Source organism: Tachypleus tridentatus, chromosome 8 (genome assembly GCF_004210375.1).
Source record: "Tachypleus tridentatus isolate NWPU-2018 chromosome 8, ASM421037v1, whole genome shotgun sequence".
In the NCBI taxonomy this organism is placed as follows: Eukaryota; Metazoa; Arthropoda; class Merostomata; order Xiphosura; family Limulidae; genus Tachypleus; species Tachypleus tridentatus.
The window spans coordinates 44,150,025-44,171,607 of NC_134832.1; the positions used below are offsets into that span (position 1 = coordinate 44,150,025).

The following is a 21,583-nucleotide window of genomic DNA, read 5'->3' on the forward strand; positions in this document are numbered from 1 at the left end:
CACTAATTTAACAGAAATATCTAGAAATTACTTTCATTATTTACATGCTGAGCACTGTCTAGATACTTCTAGAATATTCCACATAAACTAATACACAACACTTTAGAAATATCTATAACTTTCCACACATAATGTTAAGAAACAAATTTCTCACAAGTTATTCAATATAATTCTACAGTAAGAATGGGGGAATGTGCATGTTTATTAAGGATTTCTTCTTCACCAGAGGTTAAGTTGAAAAAAAGAATCTGTGACACAAGAGGCCTAGTGCATTCTTTGATTACTTGTACCCTGTGCTGTGGACTGCAGTTTTTGCTTCTTCAAGATTTATCAGCACAGCTTGGGGCAGCAAGCCACAGAAATACCATTATACCTTTTATACTTCAGTTACAATGTGCTCAAATAAGTTAGCCTTAAAATTTACCATAAAAGAAAAATAAGTACTTTCCAGAATAACACTGTGAAGACCAGACAAAAACAGAGTTTGTGACATCACATACAAATATATAATCTTATATATGTATTTTATGGTCTAAGCTGAAACCCGTCTAAACACTAGTTTTCTGTCTTAATAAAAATATAAGTGAAATCATCAATGCCTGTTGCTATGTTTAAAGACATTCAAATGAAGTGTAATTGCTATAGACAATAAACATGTTTGTAATTCAGAAGCTGAACAGACAATTTCTAGATTAAATTACTGACTTTTTCTCACTAGGCTAGAATTAGTTGTACATTCCTACTTTTTTAACTGTGGCATAGCAGCTCATAGAATGTCTCCTGGTTTTTCATGTACAAACTTTTAGCTCATAATTCTGTCATCTCTTGACCAATTTGAGATCTAATTACAATTTTGGAAAGAAAAACTCAAACCCTACCGAAGGCCTCATAGATTAATTTATCCTAAAATTGCTTAAAATTTCAATTTGATAGTAGGCTGACAGAGATTCTGATGAGTAATAAATTTGAATCAGATATATTACAATCCACACTTACTATTGCTGGCACCCAAACATATAGCTAATAAAAAGGGAAAAAAAAACAGAAAAACCTGAGATTAATGATTATTTTATTCTGTTCCTACCTGAAAGAATTAAGTTCTGTAGTTTCACTCTTGTTTCAGAGAATAACAACAAAAAAAAGCCAATATTGTAATTAGAAACACCTTTCAGTAACAAGAGTTACTATTTTAATCACATGTATTACAAGTCAGTTAAAAATAAATTTTTAAATAGGAAATCTGTTGAACAAATAATTATACTCACCCCAAAATGGTGAGCTTACAATGACAAAAATCTTTTATGACTTTTCTATATCCACCATTAATTCTTGTAAATGAAACATTTCACTAAAAATGTCACACTACATTATTCACTTTATGGACTCCTGTGTAGTTTGACTTAAAAGAGCTATTCCTGTTCATACTACAAACATTACATAATAGTTTATTTAGAAATATACATAATATACACCTTTCTCTTCTCCTTCAGTTATTATCCTGTCTAAAAGTAATGTCTAAAAGATGACCATAATCTAAAAACTTGTCAATATCTAGAAGCTAAGAACATTTATATTTTGATAGATTAGGTCAAAAGTTTCAAAACTTTTGTTTTTAAAACTAAAAACCATTCCTTATACAACTTAAATATCTAAACTACGACATCTCTAATTTCACAGCCTACAATCATATCACTGTATATAAACTTGCCACCAAAAATTTAAGCATTTACAAATATAATAGCAGCATAAAAGACAAAATTTAATTACTATCATATAACTTAATATATGCACAAAGTGTTACAGCTGAGAAAGTCAACTTTTACAACATGTGCAAGATATTTATTTGGAAGGTTTCATTTTAGCAAAATTACAGAATATGTCTAGACAGCAGTGCTTAATACACATGTACAGTGACCCAATTCCTTGATAGAGATAATACCATACCTTTTTTACATTTTGTTGTTGATTATCACTTACGTTTGGTACAGTTACTTGTTTTTGGACATTTCATAATTGTGGACTAATCATCAATTACATAAAACAAAAGACAGCCATGATATCCAACTAACTAAATGACCAAAAAAAAATCCAGTTCACAGGGTACAAAGCACACATTTGTTTACTATAGTAACTGCATAATGCTTAAGTCTCCTAAAGACAAAATTTGATCTCATGTCTGAAAGTAATTAGTTTTAAAAGAATTATATTTGAACACACTGCAAAACAAAAAGTACTACAAATACTTGTTAGTTATTGTTTCACTATCACATATTTATATATGTTGTGTAGTAGTAGCACACTCACAAATTATGTATACATATCAGCTAAATCATCAAAACCTTTTCTGAAATTCAAAAGTTTCATTAGTCACTTGATATTCATAACTATTTCCCAACAAGGACAGATATCCTGGACTTGCATGTACAAAAACTGTTTTTAATATAGTTACTGACACAAAATGCAAAGTAACTTACAAATTAAAACACAAAATAATGAAAGCAAAAGCCATTTCTCATTAAAATATCTTGATTAAAGCTCACGGAGCAAAACGTTCAAACATTAATATCTCAAATACCCAGAACTAGAATTTAGACTAGAAAGTGTTTTAATGTCAAAAGCAAAAAATCATTTTATTGGTAAACACTTTACTAAGCTTTGGTCAATTGGATGCAGACTGAAACTTGAGTAGCCAAAATACAAAATTAAAAGCAAGAGTGAGACAGAATTTATCGAACAATATCACCTTTCATTATGGTAAAAAATTATTTTTCATCATACCTTATATATAATGGCTGTCATAACAGGACCTCTTGCTAACAACCTCTGTACATATAAATACAGCATCTGAAGTTCATTTGTTGGTTTCCCCCAATTATTCTCATTCAAAAAATAAGAAATACTTTGTAGTAATAAATGCTGATAAAAAATTGATCGTAACCAGATAATCACATTTGATAAAGCTACAAAGGGAATGTATATTGATCATCTAATCTTGTTAGGGACGACATGTCAATAACCAGTCTAAGACAGTTTCCTCAAATTCATAGTTCATGGTTACCTAGCAGGGCCACGATATTTGTGACATATTTAATGTAAAAGACAAAAAATAAAAATTATCATTAAACTTGGATATTTTCATATGACAAATTCTAATTCAAAATGCATAGATATACTTAACTAAATATAATATCACTGTTGTTATTAAAACAGACTACTGAATATACACATTTAACTACTGTTATAGTTTAAATTTTCTAAGCTGTCAAAGACTGTTATAATTAACTATACTAGTAATAAGACATTCAATATATAATAGTATGGATTGCTATAATAGTCCTAATACTGTTGTCTTGTGACAAACATACCTAATTTTAATAACTATTGGCTGAAAAATCATTCTTTCCAAATTCTGATCTGAGAAGATTTCAAAAATATGATTAAGCTTTATGTACTGACAAATCAAAAAGCATGTATCAGTGCTAAAACATCATTAAATTTGAAATGCACTGAGCATATTTTTGCATTGATTGAAACTTGAAAATGTTTCACTGGATCATTATGGATTTTATTTATCCACAACCTATGCATTATTTTATTCTTTGGAAAATTGTGCTACATTATGTTCTTACCAGCTATTTTACTTTTGATATCCCATTTTTATATTTGAAAAAAATTATTACGTTAAAAACAATACTGACAAGATTTAAGCACAACTTTTTTTTAAGGTTACAAAATACATTAGTAAAACATTTCATATTAATTACAAATTAATAATAATCTTATACAAATTTTGATTTAACACTACAAACATGCCATTTGCAGGCTATACTTATTAAAGTTACCTGTTACATAGTTTCACTGCAGTTACCACAATCACTCCTGGCATCCATAATACTCTTAGTTATAGTTCTAACTTGATCTATAATTTAGGGAGATTAACAATGGCTACAAAACTCTATAGTACTGAACTAGGATTTTGAAAGAGAGGTTTCATGTTAATCACCACTTTATTGCTGAATAGCAAAACTGAATTGCTATATATAATTAATAATTATTATTACCATAAAATCATTAGATAAATTCTAGCTGGAATGCTCATTTACATTAAATTGTAAGCAATATTAGAAACATTTCTTCAAGATTTTGGCTGGCTACTTCTTCATACACAAAGCTTAATATCAATATAAAATCATAAAAAGAAAAATATGAAGTTATGATAAAATGTTCATTAGGAGAAGTTATACTTTAAACTGAAAATAAATAATTATGAAATCTAAAGATAATAGTGCTCTAGTATGAACCAAACACGTAACTAACAAATCATGCTAATTAATCAAAAGCTTTTATGTAATTCTGATGTTTACAGTGAAGGAAAATGGAGGCATATGTTATTTTTAAACATTAGATTTAAAACTGTCAATACTTCCACTTCCTTGGCTAAATCCTTTTTCATCCACCATGATACTGAAGATGACAAAAACTTGCTTGTAACTGACAGATTAACTCTGAAGTGGTACAAGTTATTATTTACTTCAGGTAAAATTGCTTAAATAAAAGTCTCAAATGTTAAGTCTTCTTAACCTTTTACAAGACTTTAACTAGCCTCATTTACATTATGTTTTTCACACTTATTCCAACCAGTTTAATCTTACTACACTTCATCAGCCTATTTTCTTTATCAGGACAACCATACTTGGAAACTTAGGAGCATATCTTGCTAATTGTTTAAGCATGAATATGGAACATGATCCCATTCCAACACATGATTTGCTTGTGGAGCCTTAAAAATTAGGTCAACATGTCATACTTACAGCAGTACACAGCATGCACATTTCTGCTTATCAATGATACAGCACCTATGTAACTAAGGTTTCATGCTTTATGAACAGGAATTTTAATTTTCAGTCAGAAAACAAGAATAAAGTATTTTAATTGCTTACAGAAACATAAAGCATATCCTAAGTAAATAGAATTTGTTCATTTCCACTCCTGTTTTACTTGTAATTTGTTCCACATATCCATTTTTCTACTGAATTCATAAAGGTAAATTTATTATAAAAATGTAAAACTTTTGGGAAGAAACCATTTGGCCATCTCAAAATCAGCCTATACATGTTCTATAATGTTTATATACCAATTAAAAGCAATATGATGAGTATACAAAGAAACTGGAAGTGTTAGCTAAAGCTTGTACTTCAGTAGAATAAATTTACTGAATTACAAATGTCAAATATATAGATTTAAGAACAATAGTGGACAAAGGTCAAAACTAATGCAGTAACTAACAGCATTAATCATTTGCAGCATGGTTGTAAAATAACTTAATTTGGAATAAAGATAAATCCATGCTATTTTTTTAAGTATAAGAAATTAAACATTTACCAAGTAAAAGACATTAAGACTTTTTTAAAGTTACAAACTAGGCTAACAAAACTTAATATCCTCCAATACTTTGTACATGATTTGGCATTACATGCATCAAGGTTACTGAATTAGCCTACACATACTCTGTTTCTTGCAACAATCTATACAGAAAATGAAATGTGCTTTAAATATACCAAATAAGAAGTTCAAAATTTTGTTTAGTAAAACAAAAAGCACAACCAAACTACAGCATTAAGCCTGTATTCCAGAAATAACATTTGTAGATTTATAAAAAATTAAAGATTTTCTGGTACTTTTTAATACAGAACAAAAATTAATACACTTATCTAAAAGATAATTTTTTCACTGAATGAAACCTACAAACATTGTACATACTTGAATACTGAAACCTTATTTTAATTATCACAAAATATATTTCATGTTCATGATATAGTGTGCGTGTCTGTGTGTGTAATTCAACCTTAATCAGTTAATAAATTACACATTTTTCAATATACTATACACGTATATATCATAAGTGGATGATGGTTAATATCTACTCACCCAAGCTCAAAATAAGTATTCCTCAAATTCTAAATTTATTATTTCTCAATGCATTAATAACATCAGAACAGTTTACCAAATATGTTTCAACAAGCTGACTAACAAAAATTACTGGTTTGTATTGTGCAAATAAGAATTAAGAAAAACGGGTTATATGTTTCATTCCTTTTTTGTTAGAAAATATAAAAATTTGGACTTTCATAGCTATAAACTTACTTAATAGGTTATGGGTTAGCAACCTTTATTAGTATCTCCAGGCTAAATGGTGTGTGACCTTGATAATGATAAGAAGAAAACAAAATAGCATTGTGTCACCTTCCTAATTTTAATATAATTCCTAGTCTTTCCTTACTTTAAAGTCTGCTACTGTTGGAATGCATGTTAACTTGACACTTTCAACGAATATTACATCTACGTACGTGTTAATATATACATCTTGGTTAACGTTTTCCAAAACCTCGAGTATCGGAGGAAATGCTACATTTATACTAGTCGTTACCTAAATTTAGGCTAACTCTCTGCAGCTTTTTTTTTTTTTTAATACGTTAAGCCTAAAACACATTTCAATACCTCACCAATGGACTATGCGCCTTTTTGGAGGATTCAGTTATGAAAACATTTAACTACACAAGTCACCATATCATTATTATTTTATATCTTAAACGTTTTCTATCTTGTTTTTGTGAAAACTATTGTGTTTTAATCAATTAATGTAGTAATAATCTTACCCACGCGTCCGACCTCAGTATTCGTGGCTCGCCGCCATATTTGAATCAACAAAAGGCAATTCAGTTACATAAGCCTAAACAGTTTAATATATGAAAAACTTAAAAATTTAAAAATACTTACCAAAACGTCTACTATACCCTGTTCACATATAAAGCGTAAATAAACACAATTTTTCCTAGCAACAACATAGGTCTAACTTCATCTTACCACAGATCAATTCATCTACTTTTCACTCAAAATGATATCAAACACAGAGCCACGGGCGCTAGGCTTAGCTATGTTACAACCAAGGTCTGAAAAGGTAGGGAGAATTTAGAATATTATTAAAAAGATCTCTTTACGTTTGACCCGTTTTCACATAACTTGCTTATTTTTCTAACAAAAGTATTCCTTAATGGATATTTTAAACTTGATTTCTAAATGTCCAGTAAGGAAACTTATTTTTTCGTTTCAACTATTACGTAAAAACGACAATTGCTATAAATGTTCCCCTATTAAAATATGTGATTGGCAGGTACCCCGCCTACTACCACATTGTTTGAATTCCAATGTAGTCACGTGGAGAAGTGATTGACAGTAAACCACGCCTTAATTAAGCATTTTTAACATTCCTCATTATATCACGTGAGTGTGTTAAGTAAATGCTCCTCCCAAACATTAAATTCTAACATGATATTTTATCCACGTGACTATTGTCGACAAAGAGTTTTTGTGTCACAAACGGGCGCACGTGGCAATTGAGATTTATTGTTTGCTAATCGCGAGATAGCTTATAATATATGAACACATATTTTCAAATTATATTATACAAATATATATACATATATCTTTGAGCGTGTGTATCTGCGAACACATAGAAAAGGTTGAAAGATAACTGAAGTACTTATGTCTGTGTTTAGATTTTTGCTTAATATGATTTTTTCTACACTTATGAAAAGAGTATTTTAATTATAATATATAGTAAATATATTTTTACATTACATTACCTAACATAAATCGAGTAATAATAACATAATTGGTGACTTTTATATCATCAGCACCCATCTGAATTGCTTTCTTTCTTTGTTTTTCTTGTGTCTAAATGGTATTTCACATATGTCCTTTTAATCGAATAGTTTGTTTGTGCTATACCAATGATTTATTAGCGTTTGGAAATATAGTGTCTGCAATCTACAAGGCACACTCGAGTTGGGGGCATTATAAGCATTTTGTAAAACTTATCTTGGAAATTTGAAATAATTCCTTGCAAGCATCTCAATATACCCGAATAAATTTGCAGTTCTATTATTAAATTAATTCATTCATCAGTCTGGAAGTTAAATCAAAATGTGACAGAAAGTTTTAAATGATTGTTGCTTTATTATTAAGCAAAATATATTGTTGCGCCATCTAGTAAGAATAAACTTAGTAGCTTTATATAATTGATATTTAACTTTCTGTATCTGATGAAACTCCACAATTACGTAATTGAGGAAAAAGAAGACTATTGTACATTTCACAAATATATAATTTATTCACGATCATGATTTCACCAATAAACAGATCATTAGGTAAAGACTGAAGTGTTTTGCAACTCTGAACAGTTATTTTGTTTTTCTTCAATTCTGTAAGTAGTTTTTATGCTTGAAAATTGAAATGTAAATATATGAAAAATAAACACAGTTTAGTATTATATTTAACATGAAGTACATTCTGAATTACGTAGTTTCAATTATCTTTTCTTCAGAATTGTTCTTTTTCTCTAATTCTTGTGGACATATTTATTATTTAAACAATATACGAACCATCCCTTTGCTAATACATACATTGCAAAACTTCAGACCAACGTATAACATTGATTTGAAAACCTTCTATGCTCCTTGAGAGCTCATATTATTTTTAAGTATTGGTCTTTGTCAGTTTGTTTTTATAATCAGGCAGATGGTTTTTATTTGATGTTTCAATCAGTACTCCTAAAACAATAGCTATAAAACAACGACGTGTATCAGATTATAAATATGAAATTATATACAGAATTTCAAGAAAATAAAGAATTATTTTAAGATAGTAGAGTGAGCAGTCAGTATGTTAGCTATTGCAGTTATTTTACGCAAAAAAGTCTGTAAGACTTTTAATATCATACGGTTTTGTTTACTGTTCACTTATTATTGGATCTACCATTTAGTTCCACCTTAAACTTTGTAACATAACAGCACTATCTCACTTTCTATCTGGAGCAGGTAGATATTGTGTATCTATGGGTAATGAAATTCAAACAGTCTCCCCCTACCGGTGCGGTACAAATATTAATATTGTGAAAAACCATATTTATGGTGATAGCTAATCACATGACATATGATCCCACGTTTTAACCATAAAATAAAAACTTTCTTTATTCTTGAAAAGAAATTTCTTCATGAAATATAGTTTAAAAAAATTATTGCTATTTATGTTATTTTGGAAGTGATGGCATTCGTATTCTAATTGTTTCACAATTTTGAGACTTCTGTCATAATTTAATAAATTATTTTTGTTTGCCCCCGGTTGTAGCAGCGTTGTATTTAGTCAGTTACGATTAGTCCCAGTTTTTGTAACACAGGCCTACAGAAATTTACAAGTGTACAAATCTTGTAGAAAATTAAAATAGAAAATAAAGCAAGTTCAAAGAACACGCTAACGAAAATTAATGTTACACAAATATGTTCGCTTATATTGAATTTAATTTTGATGGCAGATCCAAAAGAGCCTAAATTGTTTACAGGTCTCCTGGTGAATTTAAATATTCTTGTTTATGATTTCATAATTATAATTTACTGATAATTCATATAAATTAATACAATTAGAAATCTGCTCTTCCCTTCCAAAAGCTTGCATATTTCTAATTGAGAAATTCATCTTTTTTTTCCACACATTTTGTGTCTTTATTATCAAAATATATAACAATGCACAAGGATATCCCAAGTTGCGAATGGTAAAACGTGATATACTTTTTTTTTTAATTTCGTGCAAAGCTACTCGAGGGCTATCCATCTCTAATTTTGCAGTGTAAGACTAGAGGGAAGGCAGCTTGTCATCACCACTCACCGCCAACTCTTTTACCAACGAATAGTGGGATTGACTGTCACATTATAACGCCTCCACGGGTGAAAGGGCGAGCATGTTTGGTATGACGAGGATTCAAACCAACGACCCTCAGACTACGAGTCGAGTGCGTTATCCACCTGGCCATGTGATATACAGTGCTGTGTAAAAATGTTAGGGACAAAAATTAGATTTCAGGCTATTTTCAAAGCACAATGGGAGGTAAATCACAGGTGAAATATCAAAAAAACTTTATTAATCTTCATATTCAGTAGAACAAAGTAGATAGAAGTGCTTGAGTTCAGCATACAGTTTATATTTTGTGTGTCCCTTTTGCTTTAATAACTGCGGACAGTCTTTTAGGCATCGTTGCAACATATTCAATTAAAGTGTCCTTTGGGATTTTACCCAAATATCTCTAATAAATTGTTAATAAAGTTTGTTTGAATGTAAATTTTGATTCTCAAGTTTTTTTTTTATCTGTTAAACCTCAAATTTGCTCAATTTCGTTGAAATCCAGGCTTTGTGGAAGGAGGGGTCATTGCATCATTTGAATGACTCCAACAGCTTCTTTCTCAGCTAAGTAATTTCTGCACAGGTTGGATGAGTGTTTGGGGTCATTATCTTCTTTGCAGTAAAATTCTTTACCAACAGTAATACCAAGTGGGTATTCTATAACGAATTAGTATCTGAAGGTACTTGTGCTAGTCCATTATTCCAGTGGTTCCCAAACTGTGCGCCGCGGGATATTTCAAATTTTCTAGGGAAACACAATGGTATCGACATCTGTCGGACACAGCTCGAGGTAGTTCACAGTTTTAACATTAGATCGCGCTATATTTCTTTCGATGACGTTTTAAAAAGTTTGAGATGTTTTCTACTTGTAGTTCTGGAACTTTTCTTAAATTTTGTATATAAATACTTGTCGATTCTTTTGGGAAAGACTTGTCCATCAGTAATTGAAATAACTATAACTTAAGGGTGTTGTGATCAAGTGTCTGCGAGGTCTAACGAAGTTCAGTGAATTATTTTGATTTTTAGTCCTTATGCATAACAATGGAAAGATTTTTAATATTAATAAGAAGTGTGGAAGTGAAGAAAAGAATGGCAAACCACAGACCAGTGGCACTCATGTGAAGAAACGGAAATTCGATGATAGTTATCTATACTATGGTTTACTTCGGTAACTGTCAATCATGAAGAATCAGTGATGTCGAGAAAACCCACTTGTAGAGAAATATATATGTAAAAACGGCTCGTTTGGGTTGAGAAAATATTTTACGTAGAGGAGCGAACAACGTTTCGACCTTCTCCGGTTCGATGAAAACGAGCCGTTTTTACATATATAATAATCATGAAGAGTATCCACAGTGTGTATTACGTCTAAAAATTTTGGCTCCAGAGTGCATGCTTCCAAGTAAACTAAAACGCTACTTAGAGACCAATCATCCTAACATAGCTAGAATATCCCGTGATTATTTTACTAGAAAATTAAAAATGTACATTTTTGAAAAAAGCATCAATAACCAAGCAATGCTTTGCTAACATCCTACAAGGAAGCATATACAACCTTGTGCAAATTAATTGAATCAAATGGTCATTTTACAATATTTTCAGAATGGCGGCTGGTGTAGGCTTGCTGGACCCGCTGATTTCTTTTAATAGTCATTTTTTCACACAGATGACGTCATTAGCTGTGTTCTGCAGTACGGCCAGCTATTTTTGGGGTATATCACGAAATGTTGAGAAATATTACATCATTCGAAATTGCATTAGAAGGGCAAGTAGACCAGTCAAAAAACAACTTACCAACTCAATGAAGACAATACGGTATCAATGGGGTCTGAAATACAAGAACTGGACACAAGAACAATGGAGGAAGGTGTTATTTAGTGACGAGACTCGTATCTTCATACAGAGTCAAAGAAGTCTACATGTTCGCAGATCTCCAGGTGAGAAACTTCGAGAATCTCGCATCAATCAGTTCGTAAAACATCCCTTGAAGATGTTTTGGGGCTTTTTCAGCTACTATGGCGTCGGAGGCTTACATATTGTAGAAGGTATGATGCGAGGACTACAGTACATCGAAGTTTTGCAGAGAAGAGTCGTTCCAGAATTGAAAAAGAGATTTCCAGATAGATCTGGCATTTTTCAGCAAGATCTGGCTCCGTGCCACACATCGAAACTTGTGAAGAATTTTATGACTACAACGTGAATAAAGGTGCTGGACTGACCTGGAAACTCTCTGGACTTAAATTCTATTGAAAATCTTTGGGCGATTTGTAAAGAAAGACTTCGGGGAAAAGACTGTACTATGAAAGATAAGCTAATTGAAGCCATAATTGAGGTGTGGTACCGCGATCCAAAAATTAGTAAAGATTGCAGTCAACTCGTAGACTCGATGCCAAAGCGGATTAATGATCTTCTGAAAAATAAAGGTGGTCATATCATGTATTAATTTGTGAGTAATTTTTGGATTCTCAGAAATAAAACGCAAAAAATTTGAAAAAATGAAAGGGAATTCGAGTTACAACTAGATGAGGCAACAGACAGCAACAAGGATGCTCATTTGATTTGCTACACATGGTTCATGGATGGTGGCAATATTGTGGAAGACCTTCTCTTTTGTAAAAGTATCACTGCAGGTACAACAGCTCAAAACTTGAGAGCCTTGACATTTTTATGTGTGAAAACAACTTAGACTGGACTAAGTGTGTTGGCGTCTGTACTGATGATGGTCGCTCTACGTCCGGCTGTTATGGAAGATTGCAAGGACTCATACGAAAAAAAGCTCATGATGCATTGTGGACCCACTGCATAATCCACAGGGAAGCCTTTGCGTCAAAGCACCTGAGTCCTCCACTGAACCTAGTCCTGGAAAGTGTGTTGAAAGTGCTGAGCTTTATAAAAACACTGCCACAGAAGGCAGTTTTTTAAAATCTGTGTGAGGATAGGGGATCTGAGCACACATCTTTGTTGTACTACTGTAGCTCGCGATAGCTCTTCAGTGGGTTCGAATTACGACAGAAACTCTACTCTTATCTCGAAGAAGAACATGAATATGCTAAAAACTTCTTGGATACTGATTTTTTGTCAAAATTAGCCTACCTGTGCGATCTCTTCAAAACAATGAATGCATTGAATCTCTGCAGGGAAGCAACACGCACATTCTGAAACTCTCAAAGAAGGTTTCAGCCTTTAGAATAAAGTTACTACTGTGGAGAAGAAAATGAATGAAAATGATGACAACGGCCGTTTCCCCCTGTTGCATCAGTTTGTTATATCCAATGAAGTTGATTTGACCCATGAACTAAAAACTGTTTATATGGAGCACCTAACACAACTCAGTGACTGGTTTCAAAATTACTTTACAGAAGACATGGAGAAGTTGGCATGGATCCAAGACCCATTCAAGGCTAAGCCCCTATCTAATTTACCTCTGAAGAAGAAGAAAATCTTGTTGAGCTGTCTTCTGACAAGACCTTTAAAAACAAAATCTGGCAGCATGGAACTAACTGCGCAAAATCTCAACAAATCATTATTCCATTTGCAACGTCATATCTGCTGCGAAGCTGGGTTTTCGGAAGTTGCTATGATAAAAAGCAAGTACCACGCGAAAATAAATGTTGAGTAGGAAATGAGGGTGGCGGTGTCCCATCTGATTCCAAGATTTGAGAAGCTGTGCAGTGCCCAACAAGCGCACACATCCCATTAGTAATTGTGGTTATTTAAAAATGAAATAACAATGTTGTTCTGCATTATTCCATCTATCTTGCAAATACCTCCTGTCGCCTCAGCAGGAAAACACCCCAAACCATCACACAGCTTCCCCATGCTTCATGATAGGTATTAAGTATTGAAGTATCTTTCACCTTTCTTATACTGGATTGTCAACTTTCGCTTTGAATCAAATATTTCACACTTGGACTCATTCGTCCATAACACCTTTTTTACAATTGTAAGCAGTCCAGTTTTGTAGTGTCGTAGTTTTCAATTTTTACATTTACCTGTCTTGATCTCACGGTGTACTTGACAAGTCTGCAGCTATTTGTCAGAGTCCAAATGCATCACGTAAAGTTTTTTGTGAATTCTTTGCTCTACTGATAATTCGCCGCGCTTTTTTAGGGGGTGGGTGGAAGGCATGACAATTAAAGTGAATATAAACATTGTTTTTTTATCAAGGTTTATTTATCTGTGGAGTGCAATTAAATTTCTACACTAGTACATGAGCTAGATTCTTTCTCTATAGTTATAACACTGGACGGAGTACCATCACAGTTATTTTAAACCCTAAATGTGATAAGTATGTTTATTCAAGCAGAACCTTTATGACATTTCTTCGGTACAAGTATATGTGAATTCTGAAAGAATAAGTATTTTCATTTTGGTTCATTCAATTGTCAACAGGAATCAGTGAAGCATTACCTTAGTGTTTAAATTGTATTATGTAATGGTATCGAAGGATTAACCCCATAAAATGGAAAGAATAACAATATATTCTCTGGTCCTAACACTTTTGCACAGTACTGTATATTAATATATATATATACACACACACACACACACACACACATCCAGTGAAAGATCCTGGTAAATATAAAGGTCATTTTTATTTTTGAACAAGTTTACCATTTTTATGAGGGTACAAAAATGTGGGCATGGGGGGGAGGAAGAGGTTGGTTGTTGTTTTTGAATTTCGCGCAAAGCGACTCGAGGGCTATCTGCGCTCGCCGTCCCTTATTTAGCAGTGTTAGACTAGAGGGAAGGCAGCTAGTCATTACTACCCACGCCAACTCTTGAGCTATTCTTTTACCAACGAATAGTGGGATTGACCGTCACATTATATCGCCCACACACCTGGGAGAGCGAGCATGTTTTGTGCGACCGGGATTCGAACCCGCGACCCTCGGATTACGAGTCCAACGCGTTAACACGCTTGGCCATGTTGGGCCCGGGGGGAAGAGGAGGTAGGAAGGATATTCATGATTTTGAATACTCGGGGAGAGATATTCATTGACCATCTAATTTTGAACTGATAGACTAGATGGAAGGTAATTAGTCAACAGTACCCTGCACCAAATAATTGGCATTGATAATCACCCTTATAAAAACACATAGCTCCAAAGTATGGGGTACGATTACCTTACTATATATGTGATAATGTGATGCAAATGCTGAATACACAGATCCACACAGTCCGGCAGATTAACACTTGATAACGCTCAGCTCATAATGGAAGGTTTGAACATGTTTTGAAAAAAAGAAATCGAAAGAGCGTTGTTAATCTTCTATTAAAAATAACTTTGAAACGTATTGACCAAAACCAATTTCGTCAATTGTATTGAATGTAAACACTTTTTTTTTCCACTACCCTTTTTATACGATCAATGTTCAATACTGAATATCCCTATTTTAAAACGTTTTCCATATTATGATGATACAGTGTGTGTTTTGTTACAGCAAAGCCACATCGGGTTATCTACTGAGACGGAATCGAACCCCTGGTTTTAGCGTTGTAAATCCGTAGATTTACCGCTGTACCAACGGGGGACTAATGAGGATACTATCGCTTTATACGCTTGTGAAAATGGTTGTCAACAATAGACAAGCAAACTAAAACAGTTTCCCTCGGCACTGAATTCATAAGAAATCGTTTGAAAAATAGCAGTTCATATATAGTCCCACCATATTCTCCACTATACATTTACAATATATCTTATACATAAGGCACGTTTGAACAAAAAGATAACAGTTTAGGATAGGTAAAATGTCTACAGAAAGTTGTCAAAAATGAAATATTTATACCTTTATTTTTCACTTAATAATATCTCCTTATGATGTACTATTATTAGGTATAAACAATTCTTTAATTAATTTTATTAAATAATATAGTATTTGTTGTCTTAAAGTACCGTTATTGGCAACTTACTGCTGAAATTAAGCTTATTTTTCTACACATTCAGAGCTTTTTTAACACCTATACGGTGTGTAAGCAAACATCCTTTTAATGAATTACATGATATTGTGAAAAATTATTCACTTATGAGAGTGTGATCAACATTACATGTGGCGAAAAAATATTTCTTTCTGAAATAAAGTGTCGAGATATTTTTTTTAGTTTAGTAATGTTAGTAAAGCATTTTCTATTGCTAATATGCGTTGTTGTTTTGTTTTTTACTTTTTTTTATAACAAAGCCACCTCAGACAATCTGTAGTATCTTCCGAATGGAATCAAATCCCTGATGTTAGCATTATTATGTCCTTAAGTTTAACACTGTTCCAACGTGGGACAACGTGATCGATATGAAACTTAGGTTAATCATCAGATAAGGAACATTACACTCAATAAAAGCAAGAAACCAAGCTAGAGAATAAACATTATTATCTGCACAACAATTCACAAAATCACGTCTTTTTATGCTGTTTCATGCCACGTGTGTAACATTAAATGAGAACTTGCCATGTACTTACCTGCACATCTTTAAAGAAACATTCCATTCTGGTTGCAATCAGTACATAATTATCTAGTTTCCAATTACATGTATATACAAAGTCAGATTTATGCTGTCAACAATTAAGGAACTAGGAATTATAACTACAGAAATGTTGTACAATGGAACAGAGGGAACAGTGCAAGACGATGCTCACCAACGCCCTAGATATGTATTGTTTCTCAATCTTATAATGAATTCCAAGGGAAGAAGGGCTGTTCTTGGACATTGTAATGTGGAATAAAACTGAGAATTTATTTTGTGAGGTAAAATAATAATGTGAATATACTTTATTAACTTTTAATTCAGGATATATCTTGTGAATCCACAAACTTTCTTTTGAGCATAGCATCTCTCTGCTGTAAAACATTCCCTCAAATGTTGAAGTGTTTAGAAACATTTACATTGCAGTCCTCTAGACAATGGCGAAGAATAAACCACTGATTAAATATAGTATTTTGTGCATGCTCTTTAATATGCGAGTACAAACAATGTATTGTCAAGCCACGTTGCCATAGTTACACTTTGGACATGTATATTAAAATATGATGGGTAACTTGTATCCTGTCTTTATATTTGAATTTAAATAATTACAAAAATGAAGCAATGGTTTAAACACAATTATAAACTTAATATGAGGGTAAATGTTATTATTCAAAATGGATTTAATATTTTTCTTTAATTCCACTGAATGGTTACCAGTAAATGGTAAAATACATTAAACTTTTTTTTTATATTCAGATTGTTTCTAGTTTTAGGAATGTACAAACCTTTTAAATAATTCTTAATAACACTATCAGATAATTGTATAAAAAATGTTTTTTTAATAAAACAACCTTTATGTTTTGTATTTCTTCAGGAAAAGTGGAAAAAGAATTACCTTTGTTATAAGCTTAATGAATTAAATTACATATTAGTTTCTTTTCAGATTCAGAGGTTACAAACTGTCAAAATGAAAATACTGACCCATGAAAGTTGACTCACGATATCACTCTGAGTCAAAACTTTTACCTAAATTAACATATATAGTGTCTAAAAAAAAGTAAACTATTAACTGTCTGTTCTTCAACTGTAAATCTAACACTTTTATGTAGGTTTTTCAAATAATTTTGTAATTCTGAAGCATTAGATTTTTGAACATTAAAAAAAATTTCATCAACAAATCTTCTATAATGTTTAATCTCAGCTGAACAACTATTACTTTTCATAACTAAAAATTAAATTAGCCAAACATGGTGTAACATTTGAAACTTTGTTTGTCACAACATCCATGATTTGAAGAAGTATAAATCTGCAATATATATACTTCTTGTCATCGTGGATAAGTACCTGCAGCACTTTCAATATAAATAATAACTTCTGATCAGAGTAAGCTGTGTAACAATATGGCCACCAGGATAGTTAATTAAATATACATTTCTTACATTTTCACTTTTTAAGCCAAAACTATAACCCATCATTTCACCAATTACCATAAGCAATATTTTTGGTCATAATCCCAATTATATCTCATAAATTTCAATCAGCATAAGATTTATGCTATGCCTAAATATGAAATTAAAGCTAATAATGCAAATTGATCTCTATAATGAAAATATAACATTGAATGACAAATGAAAAAGTACATTTTATATACTGGCTAATGTAATAAATGTTATTAATGAAAATACCAACAAATACACAAAACAACATAACTTATACAAAATCACTGGTAGCTTTTTTGGATACTGCAAATATTGAATTAACCTAAACACATAGAATTTAACTTTCAAACTTAATTTTACAAGAAAATCTTTTGTAGTAATGATTTGCTGGACAAATATGTAAACATGAATTAAAGAGCTGAATAAGCAGGTGCTTTAGAACATTTTAAACAAATGTAATCAGAGAGATTAAATACCCTCACCCTGCTGCTACTTTTTGAGATTGCTCACATTTATACTGGATAGCATAAAATCTTACCTTAAAAATTCAGAAAATCCTTCTCAGATCCAGAATTATCGACAATTCAAATATTTTTTGGTGTAATGAGGAGTCTCAACCTTAACATGCCCATGAAATGTGTTACAAATCCCATCACTCTTTACAGTTATTAACTAAAAACTTTGAAAATTCCCTGTCACCCCATTATAAAAACTGCTTTGAAGTAATCCAAAAATTGAATTCAAACCAAATTTGGGGAGGACTGTTCCATAGTGACTTCCTATTTTGTGTAAAATTTGTATGCATCAGTCTATTCAAATTTGAGATAACTATGTGAAAACAGACAAGCACACATATGAATCCAACTGCAATACTGTTGCAGGGCAAGGGCAATTAATAAAAAGTGAAAAATAAAATAATTATTTGTTCACTAGTTGCTTACATTTATTACATAGTAAGTATCCTTTTACCAATGAAATATTTTAATTTCTTCAATTCATCTGAGGACAAAGAAAAACTCACAACTCCATTTGAAAAGTGTAGGTTTAACACGTTAAGCATCTATCATATCATTCACAGGCTTGATCTCAATTCTACTATCACAGAATGGTGTGATAGTGTCAAACATTTATATTCAATTATATTGTCAATGATCGTCAACAATCATGTAGTAAAGACTTTGCATTACCTCACTTATGTTTAGCACATTCACTGCAGGTGGTACATATATTGTCCCTAAAGGATTTTTTTCTGTTCACTGTATCAAATAAACAAAGTAAATGCTATCTAGTAAACTCACAATATAATCTTGATTTTCTATAGCAGCAGTGGCAGTTGCTGCAAGATGTTGTCACATAGGCCTCTGACATTTTGAGGCAAACTGATGCAAAGAAGGCAGAAATAATTGACATACATGTATATATAGCAATATATAGCAGAATGTCATTGGAAGACATTGCCAAAAATATTTATGATCCAAAGCCTCATGCATGAGTTTTAAAAGCAAGAATCCATACATGTTTCAACTGCAATGAACATAAAAAAAGTTAAAAACAACAAAGATCAGAGGCCGTATACATACTAGCTGCAGTGATTGTAATAATGATCATTACATAACATAGGCCTCATATTATTCAGTTATTTTTGTCAATGACTAAAGTAATGCAATATTTCTTATCACACTTGTCCAAGTATGTATATAGGTTTTATATTATGTAATTACTATTACCTCTAGCCATATGTCACAAAGCTTTTGTACTACTCCGTCATTCTTCACAGCTAGTTTTGTTTGTTATTTTATCATTGACCACAATGGAGAACTTCTGTATTGTCTTTTTTACACAATAACCATCTAATATTGTTAGCTTCATTTATTTGTAAGATTAAGTCATTTACTTCTTCTGAATTCTATTTTAACATTCTCCTTTTAAACATAAGTCATCATAACGGGATAAAACTAAAATGTACACATTAATATGTAGCATTTTTTTTATACCTCTCAATACACAAAATATAACTAATAAGTACATCAAAGTTATTCTTACACCTGCACAGTTACACATCTCATGTGATTCTTCATTTAAACTGCTTCAATATCTCAGTTACACCTAATTTAAGATTTATCACTTGTAACAAATTCTCTTGACTATCATGAAACCAAAATTATAATCTTCTGTATAAATTATTACAACTGTTGCAATTACCTGGGTTTGCAGTGCAATTGTAAGTAACACACATTTCATAAACAAACTAATAAATGAAAATTGCTATTAGAAGGAGGCATAACATTTTGTTTATATAAGAAAAATACTTTCAGACTTAAAAATATTTAGGTAATAAACATTTTAAAATAAAATAACTGAACAGTACAGTTTTCATTAATGAAACCTACAGTTAAATTGAAATTAGTTCTCTGTGAGGGTAACACAACATTAAACTTACTATGCTGACCATTATATAAAATTAACTGCATGTCTAGTGAAACCTAAAACACAGATTTAACACAATTTAGTTTCTGTAATACAGGTCTTTAACCAATGTGATGTAATTGAAAAACATTACTTTTAAGTAATTTTTAGCCTGAATACCTTAATTTACCATTAAGGGTAGAGGAAGATACTATTTTTTCTGGACTTGAAGGTTACAGTTAAACTGTAATATCATATGTGTGTATGTAATTAAGAACTTGTCTATCTTTTTAAATACAATAACTTATTACAAATATTTCTTCTAATACTTTATTAAAAAGTTACATTCTAACCCTGAGTTACTAAATCATGTGTTTTTGTTTATTTCCTGTTATTATGAAATATTATTGAACTGTGTAAAGTTGGTAAATATAATAATTTTTAAGGAAGAAAAAATATCAAACTTTTAAACCTTTTCTTGGAAAATTCAGTGTGTATCTAATTTATAAGATCCAATCTTCAAACCTGACTTCATATTCAGAAGATGTTTAAGTGTCCTCACGAATGATAATCTCATTCCAATATACTTTAGTGTAAGCATCTTATTGTCATGAATGTTACTGTCAACGGCTTATTCGATCCCATCTCCACACAGTGGCATCATCACTAACACACAGGAGTATATTTCCATCACGGTTTAGGCTAGTCTGACGGATGGCTGCTGTACATTTAGGGTGAGTTAGAACTGTACATCTACCAAACACCACAAAAATTTATTATCACCTTTTAGAAGAAAAAATATCCCATATAATTAAAGTGGAAATTATTATTTATAATCAGATGAAGTATTAACATGTTAACAACAAAATTGTATTTACAGTAAATATAGTAAATAGAAAATCCTGGTTACACTGAATAAATTTTTTTGAAAACATTCTATAAAAAGGTTCAACCATTACAATCACAATTTTTACACTGCTCCTATTAATTTTGAACAAAATGTATGTGACAGACTATTTTTATGAACAAAATCATACAATTTTCTTAATCATTTAGAAAACTTATTTCCTCTAAAAATATCTAAATCACATATTACTACATTAAAGCATTGACTAGATTATAAAAACAACTGAAAGATAAATAATAAAATATTGTTGAATTTCATACTGTCAAAGTTTTATGCTGTGATCATAACTTATAATACACTCCACAAGAAAACCTCAAAAGTCATTCTCACCTCTTTGGGTACTATAAAAAGTTAAGGAATAGAAAACACAATGATCACTTTTAATTTCTGTTTATAAACAATTATAATTGCAGTGACATACAATTTGCTTTAAAGTAATCTATGTTTAGTCACATAAATATGAAATGTAAATACAACAGAAAAACAATACCACCGATTTATTTTGATTTATTGACATCTACTGATATTCTCCCATGGGAACAAAGCAGTTGCTTATTATTAAGTTTGTAAATCTTTTAAATTTTAGATATAAAACTGGTTAAATACTACTTCATATTAGTTAATCATTTTTAACTTGG

The 21,583-nt window shown here is 31.3% G+C and overlaps 2 protein-coding genes across 7 annotated transcripts in view; both read right to left on the minus strand.

Moving 5' to 3' along the window:
* The window catches only part of wts (serine/threonine-protein kinase warts), a 66,272-nt gene extending 59,110 nt beyond the window's left edge, over window positions 1-7,162 (minus strand). The window contains exon 1 of one of the 3 annotated variants that reach the window (XM_076448665.1): window positions 6,778-7,162. The gene's annotated coding sequence lies outside the window, so the exon portion shown is untranslated. The other 2 variants (XM_076448668.1, XM_076448667.1) reach the window with 2 other exon arrangements.
* A 9,706-nt stretch (window positions 7,163-16,868) lies between these two features.
* LOC143222304 (polycomb protein eed-like) overlaps window positions 16,869-21,583 on the minus strand; it is a 33,906-nt gene continuing 29,191 nt past the window's right edge. For 2 of the 4 annotated variants that reach the window (XM_076448650.1, XM_076448649.1), the window contains exon 12: window positions 16,869-20,756. In XM_076448650.1, coding sequence (XP_076304765.1) covers window positions 20,741-20,756 — 16 coding nt within the window. In that variant the 3' untranslated portion in view covers window positions 16,869-20,740. Of the gene's footprint in view, window positions 20,792-21,583 lie in introns of all 4 variants that reach the window. The other 2 variants (XM_076448648.1, XM_076448645.1) reach the window with 1 other exon arrangement.